The sequence below is a fragment of the Protopterus annectens genome, chromosome 13.part0 (assembly GCF_019279795.1).
Source record: "Protopterus annectens isolate FY-2018-M chromosome 13.part0, PAN1.0, whole genome shotgun sequence".
In the NCBI taxonomy this organism is placed as follows: domain Eukaryota; kingdom Metazoa; phylum Chordata; order Ceratodontiformes; family Protopteridae; genus Protopterus; species Protopterus annectens.
In genome coordinates, this window is record NC_056747.1 from 425501617 (window position 1) to 425517991 (window position 16375).

General features: G+C 41.9%; 1 protein-coding gene across 32 annotated transcripts in view; it reads right to left on the reverse strand.

Annotated features, from left to right (window-relative positions):
- The window catches only part of LOC122787386 (receptor-type tyrosine-protein phosphatase S-like), a 3272784-nt gene that overhangs the window by 1704928 nt on the left and 1551481 nt on the right, over positions 1-16375 (reverse strand). For all 32 annotated transcript variants that reach the window (XM_044054059.1, XM_044054057.1, XM_044054056.1 and 29 more), the window contains one exon: positions 8350-8495. In XM_044054059.1, the coding sequence (XP_043909994.1) occupies positions 8350-8495 (146 nt within the window). The remainder of the gene's footprint in view (positions 1-8349; positions 8496-16375) is intronic.

Consider the following 16375-nt stretch of genomic DNA (forward strand, 5'->3'; position numbering starts at 1 on the left):
CTTCAGTGTGGTTCTTAATATCACCTAGTCTACTACTCTTCTTGATCAATTCCAAGACCATAAATTTAAAACACGAGGTCTCTGTTTTGAATAAGGGACTACATTTTATTCCTTCTGGTTTCACTGATGTTACTGACATTATAATAGATATTAAGATGTTCACTAGGAATATTAGTTTGAAGTTGTTGTTTGGTAATCACGCAAAGCACGTGAAAGTGCTTACTTTTGGATCCAGCATTTGTTTTGAATATTAAACTCTTGAAGTGAAAACTGGAGTTTTTTGTTAACATCAGCGTTGGTGAGCTCCGTTGTGTTTTGTTGTTGAGTATACAGTTTTCAATGAGATGAGGAAAGTCTGAACCATAGCACCCTGTGAAGGCAAGTACTGTAGTTCTTTGTATGGTCATTGTATCTGCAACATCAAAGTACAGTGTGCCAAAAATAAAACTAATGAAGAATAGTTTACTGACTGAACAGCCTCATACTTCCCTGTGTCAAGAACAGCAGATGTTTTTTTCCATGACTTGCTCTTCAAGAAAAGTCTGGAAATGAGATATACGAAACAAACAGTTGAAAGGCTTCACGCTCAAGGGCAGAAAACATAATCCTTCAGTCATAGCTATCCATAGCCTTTGACTCTTAATGGAGTAACAGTAGCCAAGCGCTTTGAGATGCATGTTGGGCAAAACAGAATATAAACAAATCTTTTTGTTGTTTGATACGAAAGGAGCTTCACTGGGGAGAGAGGGGGCAGGAGTCAAACAGTAGGTCTTAAGTGCTGAAGGACCAGTTGTTACGTACTTACAAGCAGCAAACATAACACCTTTTGCATCTTTCACATACTCTTATGGTGGGATAACTCAGGTTTTTTTTTTTTTTTTCTTCCAAATAAAAGTGATAAGAAGCTTCTGATAAGGGGAACAAAGGAAGAAAGGTCACACTAAGGTAGACTTCATGAGCTAACAATGAGACATGACCTACTGTTCTTATTAGTTTCTAGTACGTGGACCTTCATCCTCTCACACTCGGCAACAGCTAAAGATTCATTCAAAGAAGGCCTGCAACAGCTAGCAACTGTGGAACAACTCATACGCATTTCCCTGCAGGGCAGAGGGATAGCACAGGCCATGTGATCATCTGGCAGTGAATGCTGTGTTTGCTAAACAGACAACAGGAATGTGTGTCACAAGTGGTGGATAACAGGTTCTGCAGCAGATGTACCTTTACTCCTGCTGCAGGAACCTTGCAAAGCAAAGTTCAAAGGGAGCATGGATCCCAGAAATAAACAAAGTCAAACTTTAAAGAAAAGTCATAATAGGAGGTACAATAATACACACTAGTTTTTTTGCCAAATGAAGAAGGCTTCTCAAAGAAAGGCCAACGAAGATCAAATGACATGTGCTGCAAAGCCAGGCAACCAACTCTTCCAATTTTCCCTTAAAACTACCTTCCTCGAGCTGTACTACTGATCTAACCAGCATATCCTATAACTGAAAAGTTCATCTCTACTTGATTCCCAAGTAGACTATTCTCTATCTGTAAAGCCTAGCACTTACTCCTACAGTACTTGCACCTTGATAAAGCACTCTTATTATAGATAGTACCCCACCAGCCTAAAACCCACTTCCCCCGGAGTCCTTTGAAAGTCTCTTTATCTACTACTTCTAGTATGTCGAGGGATCAGTTGCTAGTGTCCTCTCCAGCTCAACTGGTGAACCTGGGAATATTGAGGCAATGTTACAACTGCCTCATGTACACAGACAATCCTCTCCTTCTCCCACAAAACACAAATACATGCGAGAGATGCAACTATGCGGCCAAACTGGAGGCTGAGCTCTCTCAACATAGGACTGGCAAGACCAGACAGGAGGAGAAGGTAACCACACACAATACATACCCAGTCACACATGGTACCATCACAACTTCAAATCATACACATACTCACACAAAGACATACCGGAGGCTCTGATCAAAAATTTACCAAAACAGCAGAGGCCACCAAAGCAGACACCCAAGCAACTACCACCTCACGACCCAACACATGCAACACATAGACCACACAGTCAGAGTGTCAAACAGTCACAGCCCTTAAGGCCAAACAAAATGCCAGACACACTTGTCATTGGTGATTCCATAGTCAGACACACTGACGCCCCGCCACCAGACTGAGTAAAGAGAAGGTCACAGTAAGCTGCCTGTCGGGCGCTAGAATCCGCCACATAACACAAGCACTCAGGTCTCTCAACAGCAGGTACAAGTACGACTCAGTCATTGTCCACGCTGGTGTCAGCGACCTGAGACGTACCTCCTTGGACTACATGAAAAGGGACATCGAGGAGCTCTCTGATTATGTAGCCCAGGCAGGTATGACCCTGACCTTGAGCAGTATCCTACCTTCACCTAGAATGATGCCACAATACAGTGATAAGATGATCAGCTTTAATAATTGGCTTAAATTCTGGTGTCATTCAAAGGGGATCCAATGTCTGTCTGCCTGGGATGACATGCTGGACAAGCCACGCTGCTTCACAAGGGACGGCTTGCACCTGTCACCCCTGGGCTTCCGGATATTGGCAAAGGCTCTTGCCACCATAGTGCCTTTTTTAGGCAAGGCTCAAATTCTAAACCTACCACCCTAGAACACCAAAAAGGAAAACAACTAAGGGTAATGCTGCTCAATGCCAGAAGTCTCAATCTCAAGATGCACGCACTCGAGGCCCTTCTCAATATGGAGAACATCGATGTCTGTGCTGTGACAGAAACCTGGTTCAAGGCTCCTGAGAGCACCCCAGCACTAACAGGTTTCACCTCATATCATGCGTTCCGCCCCAAAATCCGGACAACACCAAGAAAGGAGGAGGGGTGTCCATATTCATAAAGGACACCCACACCTCAAGGTTGGTGGCAACGCACGATGCATCGGAGACCATCCAGGTGCAATTAACCATAGGCAAGACTGCTCTGCAATTTGTAGCATGTTACAGGCCACCCTCTCAAACTCAGGAACCTCACATGGCCTTCCTGAAAACATTGGAGGGATAAATGTATCTCCAAACACCATCATACTAGGTGACTTCAACTACCCTAATATAGACTGGGAACACTACTCAAGCCCGAACACTCTAACCCAAAGATTCCTGGAGTTCATAAACTCAAATGCCATGGAACAACTAGTCACCATCCCCACAAGAGGAGAAAACATACTTGATCTCATCATCACGAACATGGGATCAAAATGTTCAACACCGGAAGTATACCCCTCACTGGTGAGATCAGATCATAAACTAATCTCGCTGGAGGTCCTCATCCGCCCCACCTGAAACAAAAAGACCACAGTGAAAAACTTCTCAAAAGCCGATTTCACACTTCTAAAAGCTAGTGTGGTCTCCTTTAAGGCCCCTGAGCCAGTGGTAAACATTACTCAAACCGCTGAATCACTTACAAATGCCTTCTACCAGCACCTACAGGACTGCATGGATCAGGCAATCCCAAACAAAACTAAGACTCTCTGTACCAAAGGCAAGCGTCCAGTCTGGTGGACCCCAGCCATAAACAAGCTCTACAACAAAAGGAGGAAGCTACTACAAGATAGAGCAAAATCCTTGAAAGGTAAGACACCTTTGATCATTATAAGTAAAAAAACTAAGAGCTCTCATAAAATCATCCAATGCAAATTTTGAGAGAAAAATCGCCAAGGACTCTAAAAGAGAATCATAAGGCCTTCTTTAGCTATGTTAGAAACCTAGGAGGAAACTCCCAGATATGCTCAGAATTAGTTCAAAATGATGTGAAAATTACTGAACCTACACACATTGCCAACATACTGGCTGACAGGTTCAGTGCAAACTTCTCCCCCTCCTCCCCCCCAAAAGGAGAGATATCTATTCCAGAGGATTGTAGCCCCCCAAACATCTCCAACGCCCAGGTGAGAACTGCCCTCACTAAGGCAAAAACACAGCATCCATGGGACTGGATGGTGTCCCCGACTGTGTGCTTCATGAACTCAGCGAGGAATTAAACCCACAGTTAGGACACCTGTTTAATCTTAGCCTCACCTCAGGATCATTACCCAAGGAGTGGCGCGGCTGACTGTGGTCCCACTTCATAAGGGCGGTGCCTCCACAGACCCTGGAAATTACCGCCCCATTAGCTTGACAAGCCTTATCTGCAAAGCCATGGAGAGGATCATAATGGAACTCATAAATAAAGACATAGGGAACTTGCAGACTTTGGATCCAACCCAGTTTGGCTTTGTCAAAGGCAGATCCTCCCTCTTAAACTTGGTTGACTTTTGAGACAGTCACCAAGGCCATTGATGAGGAAAGGCAGTCCATACAGCCTACCTCGACCTGGCAAAGGCCTTAGACACAATACCCCACTCAGGTATCATCGAAAAACTCATCAGCTTGAATGTAAACCCATACATCACAAGATGGGTTGCAAACTGGCTAAGTGACAGAACCCACAGGGTCAGAGTTGCTGGAGCCATGTCAGACTCAAAGCCTGTCACAAGTGGTGTCCCACAGGGCTCAGTCCTGGGTCCACTCTTGTTCGGCATCTACTTTTCTGAAGTACAAGCAAACACAGGAGGGTTATGGCTGACAAAGTTTGCAGATGACTGCAAACTGGGCGCCATAGTCGAAAACACATCTGACACAGATATCCTCCAGAAGGGCCTCACAGAAACGGATAACTGGTGCCAGAGCCATGGCCTGAAGTTAAACGCCAAAAATGCATAGTCATACCCTTGGGAAAAACAAGGTTACCCCTAGCTACCATATAGGTGGCAATCCACTGAGCACAGAAAAGTCATCAGAGATCTGGGGACCCAGGTTGACAGTAGCCTTTCGTTTGACACTCATGTTGCTAAAGTAGTTAGGAAAACCTTCTATATCACCCACCTGATCATGAAGGGATTCACATCTAGATCAAGGAGGTCATAGTCCCCTGTACTCATCACTCATTAGACCTATGATTGAGTACAATGCCCGTTCGAATGTATCTGACCAGACACCTGCTGCAGCTTGAAAGGCCCCAAAAGTTCCTCACCAAAAGGATAAAGGGTCTCAAAATATGTCTTATGCTGCCCGACTGAAAGAACTCCAGCTCTATTCAGTCTCATACCGCTTGCTCAGAGGTGACCTGTGCCTGACATATAAGGCCATGTCAAACCCAGATTTGATGAATATGCTTCACCTCAAAAATCTAGATCCCTCAGAACCACAAGGGCGGGAGACTTAAACCTTGACACGGTTATAAATAGAACGTGCTGGAGGGACAGATTCATCACCCAGAGACTCCCTATGCTGTGGAACAAAATCCCGGTACATGTGAGGCAGAGCACCTCTCTGGCCTTGTTCAAGAGGAATCTTGACCAATGGATGGGAGATTGCAGATATACCCCAGGGATTACTTCAGTGTCACTGCTTGACAGAGGCACAGCAAAATGATAGGCATAGTTTTTATTCAAACTAAAGGGGTGGCGAAAGCCACATAACTATGGGCTAGGCTTATAAATGCCCTTGGGCAGATAGCCTAGTATGAACCTATGAACCTAAGTGTTACACTTTTGCCCACTAAGAGCTTGAGTTTAAGAACAAAAATGAAGTGTAGAGGCAGAAAGGGGGAGGACTTTCTAATCCTCTATAGGAACAGGAGGTCAGTACTTGGCATTGTATTGAAAAAGCAGATGTACACTTGATATTTGGCCTGATTCACAAGTTTTTGTAGACTCTATGGGAAAAAATGATCCATGAAACATTCTTAGTAATGATGCCTCACTCACTGTTCCAGTACAACTGATGGACACAACTGACAAGCATGTTTAATTTTTTCCCCACCAAAAGAGCAATGACATAGCATCATCAGACTTCATTCTATGATATAGACATAATTACAAGTTGCCCCCACCCTGGAGGCATAAGCATCCCAGTAAAATGATCACACTTGATTATTAATGAACAAATAAGATTTACAAATACAATTCCCTTTATTTCAAGGATAGATACTTTTAGGCAGTGGTGACAGTCAGATGACTCTAGTCTTAATGAGTAATCTATATTTGTGAGAAGTCAACCCTGTGCTAGGAAATTCAGCGCTTAGCAATCAAAAACATCATCTGCGAAGCAGCTACACTACACAAGGTAATGTATAATGAATCCATGTACCTATGCATGATGATCATGTAGAAAACCTGCAGAGATCCTTGAGGGATAATGAAGTTCAGTCTGAACAAGAGGTTGCCATGGCTGCAGTGGTGTCTGTTTGGATCCCAAGAGAAGCAGAAAGTCCCCTGGATAAGTTAAGTGAACAAATGACAAAATCTTTCTGCTAGCATTCAGTGACCAGGTGCCAAATCTTTATTCCCTCAACTCATTAAATAAAAAAAAATCTGTTTTGTAGTGCAGCTGTTTGGTATCTCTAAACCAAAGATACAGTCTTGTCTAGTATTTTAGTGAAAGGAGTCATTGCTTTTCACAACTTTTCATTTCTGAAATGGTTTTTTGTGTGTGTGTGTGTGTGTGTGTGTGTGTGTGTGTGTGTGTGTGTGTGTGTGTGTGTTTTAGTTACGTATTATCTCTACTTTTGTGTATTTGGGTCGTGCTGAGGGAGAGTAGAGGATAATGTCTTAAACATCACCTTGTCGATGTGATAAATTATGCACTGCTCCTTGCATCCTTCACACTGGAAAATGCACTATTAATTCCCCCATGGCTTAACACAGTGATGAGGCCTGTGAAATAAGGAGGGTGGCACTCCACAATCACCCAAGACACTTGAAACACTGCGACAACATCTGGCAACCTCAGCAAACTGACATTCTGACGGCAATGCTCTTCCTTTGTTTCCTCAGTTGTAACCTATATGACAAAGGGAATAATTGTATACACTACTAGTGCATTTCTGAAAGAATTAACTGCTTTGATGCCTTCCCTCTATCACCAAGATAAAGCAAACAAACACAGCACTAAGAAATCACCATTTACTGGTGAAGATGCTTGCTGAAAATGAGAAACAACAAACAAAACCAAGCTACACAGATTTTTTTGGAACCAGGAGAGGATAAAGATTCAATTAAATATTAAAGCTGCTTACTGGTAACAGCACCATCAAAAAGTATGCACACATTTATTGATATATTTCTTGTTGGTCAAATTTTATTTATATGCCTTCTGAAAATTACTGCGGTATTTTACTACACAGTTAAGCATTTTACAGGTGTTTCCTTTGCAAAGATAACATATGAATGCTTAGCAGGTATATATGTAAGTGGTCTCTGTGGTGCACAGTCCTCTCGTGACCTGGACAAGTCAGCACTGGAAAAACTGGTCCTGAAGGTGGAACTGAGTTGCTAATTTTTCACTGACCCAGTTACATGGGTCAGCCTGTGTGTTAGGCTACAACTGGGATAGAAGGTTAGGGCAGGTAATGAACCTAATGGCTGCTTGACATCAATCTCTTATGACTGGCTCTTGCTCATGAGGAGTGAACGGGCCACCCATGCATGCACATATTTCTGTGTTTACTCCTCTATCTATATACACAAACACACACACACACACACACACACACACATGTATATGCATGTATACATGGGTCTACCCATTATTATCAAAAACCCACTTCACCGAACTTCTAAAAACCAGGACAACTTTGCCTAAAACTTACTTGCACAAACTCTTGGATCACTGGAATTTTATTCTGGGAAAGTAACCACTTGGCCAACACCACTAAATAACCAAACCGAAGCAAATCAAAACCACGCACGTGGGGCCTTTTCCCCCACACCTCCACCCAGGGGGCAGTACCCTCTACACCTCCCTTATTAAATATACCAACTTCCAGACTGCACTACAGTGGGGAAATGGATTAACTTAAGTGAAGACTTCTGTAAAATATGGCACAAGTTATTAATGCCTGAAGTGATAAAAATAATGACTGGCACCAAGAAGCAGGATCATGTAAGCTCAGTGGGATTCAATGTGCCACTTGCATAAAAAGAAACTAGACTAAGTATTTGGCAATGGGACTTTATAAAGAATATGCTTAATCTCAGATTCTGCTAGGCACTGATAATCTATACATGAAACTTCAGGAAGTGGCAATAATGTCCAGTTCTGATAAATGCTTCATTGCACATTTAAAAGTTTCACTCGCTTTTATTTGGGATTTACTTAAGTTTAGAGATCGCCAAATTAAAACTAAGTCTCAACTACTTTTTTCCCCTCAGTAAAAGGTATAATGTCAGTAACATGTTGCACTGCCTACAGATTACTACAAAAACAAACGGGAATAAAACCATACCACTAAAAGCTTGTCTGTTTAGTGAGAAGGTAATCAGTTTCTTACCTCAAACCTCTGTGAATTCACTCTTTTGCCCTTCTTATTCCAGGAAACACGTGGTTTGGGCTCCCCTGTTGCCTGACACACAAACGAAGCCACACCACCAGAGACACCAATTTGGTCTGAAGGAACTTTGATGAATCGAGGAGGATCTACGGTGAAAACAGAGAGGATGACATTCAAATTTTTATTTACATGACAGTTTTTAACCAGAAAAAGCATGCAAATCTATCACATAGTAATTTTGGTTCCACCTTCGTGCTGATCATCAGTAACCAGTAATTCTGATCCACCTATGTGCAGGTCATCTATCAATACCCAGTAATTCTGGGTCCACCTTTGTGCAGGTCACCTATCAGTAAGCAGGTAAGTCCACTAGTCCAACAAATGATATAAACTAAGGTGTTAATGTGACATTTGCTGAGTGTAAGAAACATGGTCACGGTACTGGGAAAATATGTAAAATTCCCACTATCAACACACACACACACACACACACACACACACACACACATACATTTGCTGTCAAATGTTTCACAGTTTTTAACACTCGCGTAAAGTACCACAAGGTTTGGCAAACAGAGTACTGCATACGTGTCTAATAAATTATAGAAATTAAGGACACTGCAGTACAGAACTGACAAATTCATATGCTAGGTGTGAGGACATAGTCTTATAATCTTCCAACACCATATGCCAGTGTGCAAAACATCTGAACAACTAACAGTACCAATTACATGAAGGCCAGGTAGCAGAATAATACCAGAAAGAACAAGGGGATGGGACTAGAACAGTGAAAGTATGTGGCCATGGCAGCGTCCACGTTTAAGACATTCAAGTTTGGTAAGAATGGTTCTCAACTGCAACATGTCAGCCTATGAAAATCACAGAACCTCACCAGGGCTGTCCTCCAGATTCAGGTGCTAGAGAGTCACTGGTTATTTATATCATTAATATTTTTCCAAACACTTATCTATAAGTGTATACACACACACACGTGTGTTTATGGCTTGCTGGAAAGACCAAAAAGGCTGCTTGAAGATAAAAATGTATAAACGTATACAAATTGTCACATGTGCATGAAAGTAAAATCAAGGGATAAATGAGTTACTTAAATGGGCAGTCAATATGTTTAAATAAGCAACTTTTAAGACATATTCCCAAGACTGTCAGACTACTCTGACAAGACCACCACCATGCAACCACTTAAAAGGAAGTACTGGTAAGCTTACGGACACCAGCTTGAAAGCATATGCCGGTCAATGGCAAAAAAAAAAAACACACACAAAACATTCTGCCTTGATGGTATTTGTGCTTATCTAGAGCTAGCCAGTCCTGTGCTCTGTTGACATGCTGGCCACTTGTGAGTCATGCCCAGCATTTTACATAGGCATGACCACAAGAAGACTCAGGGATAGAATACAAGAACACACATATGCTATTAAAAAAGCAGATAACAAGAATGCACTATCTAAACACATTATAGATCATCCTGAACACAAATTCTTGTTTAGAGTCATACAGAAAAAAGAATTAAATATTAGGAAAGGTGATAACTTTAATGACCTTGAGAATTTAGAATTAGAATGGATATTTAAATTTAGAGCACAAAGTCATCCAGGACTTAATGCATATGTGAGTATCAGATCACATTTAAAGAAACGAAGATATTAATACTCACAGAAAGTTACATTTTTAGTCTCAGGAGTAAAATATGTATATACATTGTCAATAACATAAGGTTATAATCATGAATTGAGATTCTCTCAGATTTTTTCTCTCTTTTTTCTCTTGTCATTTGCCTTTATCACCCTTACCCCCACCTTTATCCACACCTTTTTTGTGTTTTTCAGTTTCCTTCCTTATTTTTCTTTGTGTCTTGACGTGCTGCATGCAGTCAATAGAGTTATGAACAGTTATTAGGATTAGATGCACAATTTATATAACAATTTTTTTACTTTTTTTACTTTTTTACTTTGACATATGTCCATCATCATATAAATTTGGTATGGATAGACATAAATGAAAATTCACTCTTAGTCTAGGATGATTCAGTAGCTAATTGTTACTTAGTTTTATTTATTATATATACATTTTTGATCGGTAATAAACTTTTTGATATTGGTACGTGAATTTAGAACTGATAATTACAACCATAATAAGATTCTTTGGTTTTTTGATATATAATATATAATTAATTAATAAATCTATCAATGTTTTAGTCAAGATGTAAAAGTTTTTTGTATTTTTCATATTTTGCATATTTTATAAGGTTTTATTTCATTTACATGACATGAAATATGATTATTATTGCATTTTATATTTAAGTCATAATCTAAAATTGTTTCACAAGTATTTTATTTAGGTTAACATTGGCCTTATATATAATGCTTTATATATACTATTATCATAAATAAGGTTAGAATACATTTCAAGTAAATCATTTACCTATTGAACAAAGCCATATGCAGAATATTCATCAAATTTATATTCATATGCACAACTACGGTGTGGGCCCTCTATAGGAGAATGATATGAATGACATGACTTGTACTTTAACACAGGTTCTTAAGGAAAATCTTGACAGTGGTTGTTTAAGGATGTATTTGATGATTTTATTATTATCTGTATAACACTAGACATATAAAATATGTCAATACACACTTTGTAAATTATACTCCTTATAAATATATACTGTGAACAAATATACTTTTAAGCCTGTTGACGATGGTTTACAGGTTTTCTATTGACATGTATTATACTACTTGAATTTGTGGGCTTCTAAAGCAATTTCACTGTGAAGAGATGTTCAGTTACACCCTGCTATTACCTAATTGATTAATTGGAAATTGAATGTAATTGGTTAACTGAGTTATGGTTAATTATTGTTTTTTAGATATAATGAAAGCTTTTCCTCTATTTTATTGAATCTGAAGAAGCGTGCCTTTGTGGATGCACGCTCATTCATTTGTTTTAATAAAGAATCATCTTTTTACGTGGTGGTGCCTTCCAGTTTGTACTACATTGTTTGTTCCTGTTTCTGGAGACACCTTTAAGGGTCAGATTTGCTGCTTTTTTCGATATTCCCAAGACTGTCAGACTACTCTGACAAGACCACCACCATGCAACCACTTAAAAGGAAGTACTGGTAAGCTTACGGACACCAGCTTGAAAGCATATGCCGGTCAATGGCAAAAAAAAAAAAACACACACAAAACATTCTGCCTTGATGGTATTTGTGCTTATCTAGAGCTAGCCAGTCCTGTGCTCTGTTGACATGCTGCCACCAGTTTGCAATATTATTTGATGCCACAAAAGACAAAACCAACAGTAACTATGCAAAGGACTGACATCGGTGATGTCAGTAGACAATACTTAATTCTAGAAGGTGGTAATCTAGAGTCACTAGTGAGAAAGTACAGTTGTGTACACTTACCATATATGTAGATGTTCGAGTGTATTCACTGTTGCAGTCATTACATTTGGGTAATCTGCTGGCAGGTTGCCTTCAGTCGGCCTGAATATTAAAGTCTTGGGTCCTGCATCGGTTGCTGTCTCTTCTTCCATGACGTCTGGTCATCAGGAGTATAAAACATGCAGCCGACGCCATTTTCTTCAGTTTTTCTTGCCCCAGATGTCAGGTGCCCCCCAAATAGGGAGCAAAAAAAAAAAAAAAAATTATATAAAAAATACACCGAACCCACAGACATTGCCAACATCCTAGCTGACAGGTTCAGCGCAAACTTCTCCCCCCCTCCCCACCAAAAGGGCAAATATCTATTCCAGCAGAGTGCTGCCCCCCCTGACATCTCAGATGCTCAGTTAAGAGCCGCCCTCTCCAAAGCAAAAAACACAGCATCAATGAGACCAGGCGGTGTCCCGGGCTGCGTCCTACATGAACTCCAAGAAGAGCTAAACCCAAACATAAAACTACTGCTCAATCTCAGCCTTACTACAGGATATGTACCCAAAGAGTGGCGTACAGCAACAGTGGTCCCTCTCCACAAAAGTGGTGCCTCAATGGATTCTGGAAACTATCGCCCCACAAGCCTGACTAGCTTGGTCTGCAAAGCTATGGAAAGGATCATCATGGACCTTATAAATAAAGATATTGGGGACCTACAGACATTGGATCCTACCCAGTTTGGCTTTGTTAAGGGCAGATCCTGCCTTTTAAACCTGGTCGATTTCTTTGAAACAGTCACCAAGGCCATTGTGAGGGGAAGGTGGTCCACTTAGCCTACCTGGACCTGCAAAAGCCTTGATACAATACCTCACTCGGGTATTATAGATAAGCTCACCAGCTTAAATATAAACCCCAATGTCACTAGATGGGTTGCAAACTGGCTCAAGGACAGAACCCACATGGTTAAATTGCTGGAGCCATGTCAGACTCCAAACCAGTTACAAGTGGCATCCCACAAGGCTCAGTCCTGGGACCTCTCTTGTTTGGTATATATTTCTCAGAGGTACAGGCCAACACGGAAGGACTGTGGCTGACCAAGTTTGCAGATGACTGCAAAGTACAGTTTTGTACCTACCATAAATGTAGATGTCCGATAGGTATGCATCTGCAGTCATCACATATGGGTTGTCCTGCCTCAGGCAGCCCTTCGGTCGGCCGGATTCCAAAGTCTGGGTCCGACGTCGGCTGATGTCGCATTTTCCCCGGCGTCAGAGCCTGGGGTATAAAAGCATCGGCAGCGCCATCTTCCATGGATTTTCTTGCCCCAGATGCCAGGTGCTCTCTAAGGAAGCTAAATTTGGAGAGATGCATTTAAAAATCCAAACATGCATAATAATATAAAACAAATACACCATAACAGATCCCCCCAGCTAGCTATTAGAGGGGTAAGTACCCAAGTAATACCACAGAGGGGAAGGAGGGAGGGTAAACCTGACTGCAGATGCATACCTATCGGACATCTACATTTATGGTAGGTACAAAACTGTACTATGTCCTTCAAGGATGCATCTGCAGTCATCACATATGGGTAGAATACCATAGCCAATCTGCTGGTTGAGGAACTATGTAAGGATGGTGTAGCTAAAATGCCCTGCAGGACTGCGTAAAAGCCTGCTCTGGATCTGGAATATAAAGGTAAATTGTAATGCTTGGCAAATGTATGCATGGAACTCCATGTAGCAGCTTCTAAAATGTCCTTGGTAGCCACCCCTCTTAAGAAGGCTGTGGAGGTGGCTGTGGCTCTCGTGGAATGAGGTCTAATGTTAGCTGGCACAGTTTTTCCATGAAAGGAGTAACAAAAATGAATGCAATTCCTATCCATTTTGAAATTGTCTGTTTGGAAATTGCTTTTCCTTGTACACCAGCAGCATAAGCTACCAACAGCTGGTCAGTTTTTCTGTAACCTTTAGTTCTGTCCAAGTAGTAGCGCAACTGTCTGTGTATGTCCAGGGTGTGCAGAAGTTTCTCCCCTTTGTTTTGTGGATTTGGAAAGAAGGTAGGCAAGTGAATAGCTTGATTTAATGAAACCGGGATACCACCTTTGGCATAAATGTAGGATTGGTTCTCAATGAAACTCTGTCCTGATGAAAAATAAGAAATGGCTGTACTGCCATAAGGGCCTGTAACTCAGATACTCTTCTTGCTGAGGTTATCATGCCAGAAGGAAAGCAGTCTTCAAGACAGGAACTGTAGTTCTGCAGATGCTGCTGGTTCAAAGGGAGGCAGTGTTAGTTTTCCAACACGAAGTTAAGGTCCCAAGTAGGTAGAGGTGGTTTCCTTGGAGGATTGATGTTTTTGATTCCTCTTAGAAACTGTCTTAGGAGAGGATGAGAGAAGACAGGTGGATCAGTATTGTACTCTGCTGAAATTGCTGAAGCATGAATTTTAATGGAAGAGTAAGACAGACCATTGTGGAACATTTCTGCCAAGTATTCCAGGATATGTGCCATGTTCATCACTGTCACATCTAGGGCCTTTGTGGTGTTCCAAATATGAAATCTTTTCCATTTTGCTGAATATACCTTTCTTGTGGAAGGCCGTGACTTCCATAATAATATCTTTCACTCTCTGGGATAGCTTGTCCTGAGGAGGAGTCAAGGTATTTTCCAGGCTGTTAGTTGCAAGGTTTTCAGGTTGGAATGCAGAGTTTTGTAAATGTGCTGCGTCAGTAGAAGTGGCCATAGAGGAAGAGGCCATGGTTTTGTGCGTGACATGCTCTTTAAGAGTGGGTACCAGTGCTGTCTTGGCCAGTCCGGAGCTATCAGAATCACTTTTGGCTGCTCTGTCCTGATCTTCAGTAAAACCTTGGTCATTAATGGGAGAGGTGGAAATGCATACACTGTTAAGAGTTCTCCAGCTGAAAGAGAGTCCACTTTCCATGCTTGTGGGTGGTATGTCCTTGAGCAGAATTTCTTCAGTTGATGATTGTGGGGGGGAGGCAAAAAGATCTAAGTCCGGCCTCCCCCATGATTGTGTTATCTGTAGAAAGATGTCTGGGTGCAGCATCCATTCGTGTGCATCCATGATATTTCTGCTTAAGCTGTCCGCCAGTATATTGTCTTTCCCTGGCACAAACTGGGATTGTAGCTGTATATTGAGTTTCAAGGCATCCAGTATCTATTCCAGCAGAGTCTGCCCCTGACATCTCAGATGCTCAGTTAAACTTCCAAAGCAAACACAGCATCAATGAGACCAGGCGTGTCCTCGCCTACATGAACTCCAAGAAGAGCTAAACCCAAACATAAAACTACTGCTCAATCTCAGCCTTACTACAGGATATGTACCCAAAGTGGCGAGCAACAGTGGTCCCTCTCCACAAAAGTGGTGCCTCAATGGATTCTGGAAACTATCGCCCCACAAGCCTGACTAGCTTGGTCTGCAAAGCTATGGAAAGGATCATCATGGACCTTATAAATAAAGATATTGGGGACCTACAGACATTGGATCCTACCCAGTTTGGCTTTGTTAAGGGCAGATCCTGCCTTTTAAACCTGGTCGATTTCTTTGAAACAGTCACCAAGGCCATTGACGAGGGGAAGGTGGTCCACATAGCCTACCTGGACCTCGCAAAAGCCTTCGATACAATACCTCACTCGGGTATTATAGATAAGCTCACCAGCTTAAATATAAACCCCAATGTCACTAGATGGGTTGCAAACTGGCTCAAGGACAGAACCCACATGGTTAGAATTGCTGGAGCCATGTCAGACTCCAAACCAGTTACAAGTGGCATCCCACAAGGCTCAGTCCTGGGACCTCTCTTGTTTGGTATATATTTCTCAGAGGTACAGGCCAACACGGAAGGACTGTGGCTGACCAAGTTTGCAGATGACTGCAAAAGTACAGTTTTGTACCTACCATAAATGTAGATGTCCGATAGGTATGCATCTGCAGTCATCACATATGGGTTGTCCTGCCTCAGGCAGCCCTTCAGTCGGCCGGATTCCAAAGTCTGGGTCCGGCGTCGGCTGATGTCGCACTTTCCCCGACGTCAGAGCGCCTGGGGTATAAAAGCATCAGCCGACGCCATCTTCCGCAGTTTTTCTTGCCCCAGATGCCAGGTGCCCTCTAAGGAAGGCTAAATTTGGAGAGATGCATTTAAAAATCCAAACATGCACAATAATATAAAAACAAATACACCATAATAGATCACCCCAGCTAGCTATAAGAGGGTAAGTACCCAAGAAATACCACAGAGGGAAGGAGGAGGTAAACCTGACTGCAGATGCATACCTATCGGACATCTACATTTATGGTAGGTACAAAACTGTACTATGTCCTTCAAGGATGCATCTGCAGTCATCACATATGGGTAGAATACCATAGCCAATCTGGGGTGGAGGAACTATGTAAGGATGGTGTAGCTAAAATGCCCTGCAGGACTGCCGTAGCAAAGCCTGCTCTGGATCTGGAATATAAAGGTAAATTGTAATGCTTGGCAAATGTATGCATGGAACTCCATGTAGCAGCTTCTAAAATGTCCTTGGTAGCCACCCCTCTTAAGAAGGCTGTGGAGGTGGCTGTGGCTCTCCTGGATTGAGGTCTAATGTTAGCGGGGACAGTTTT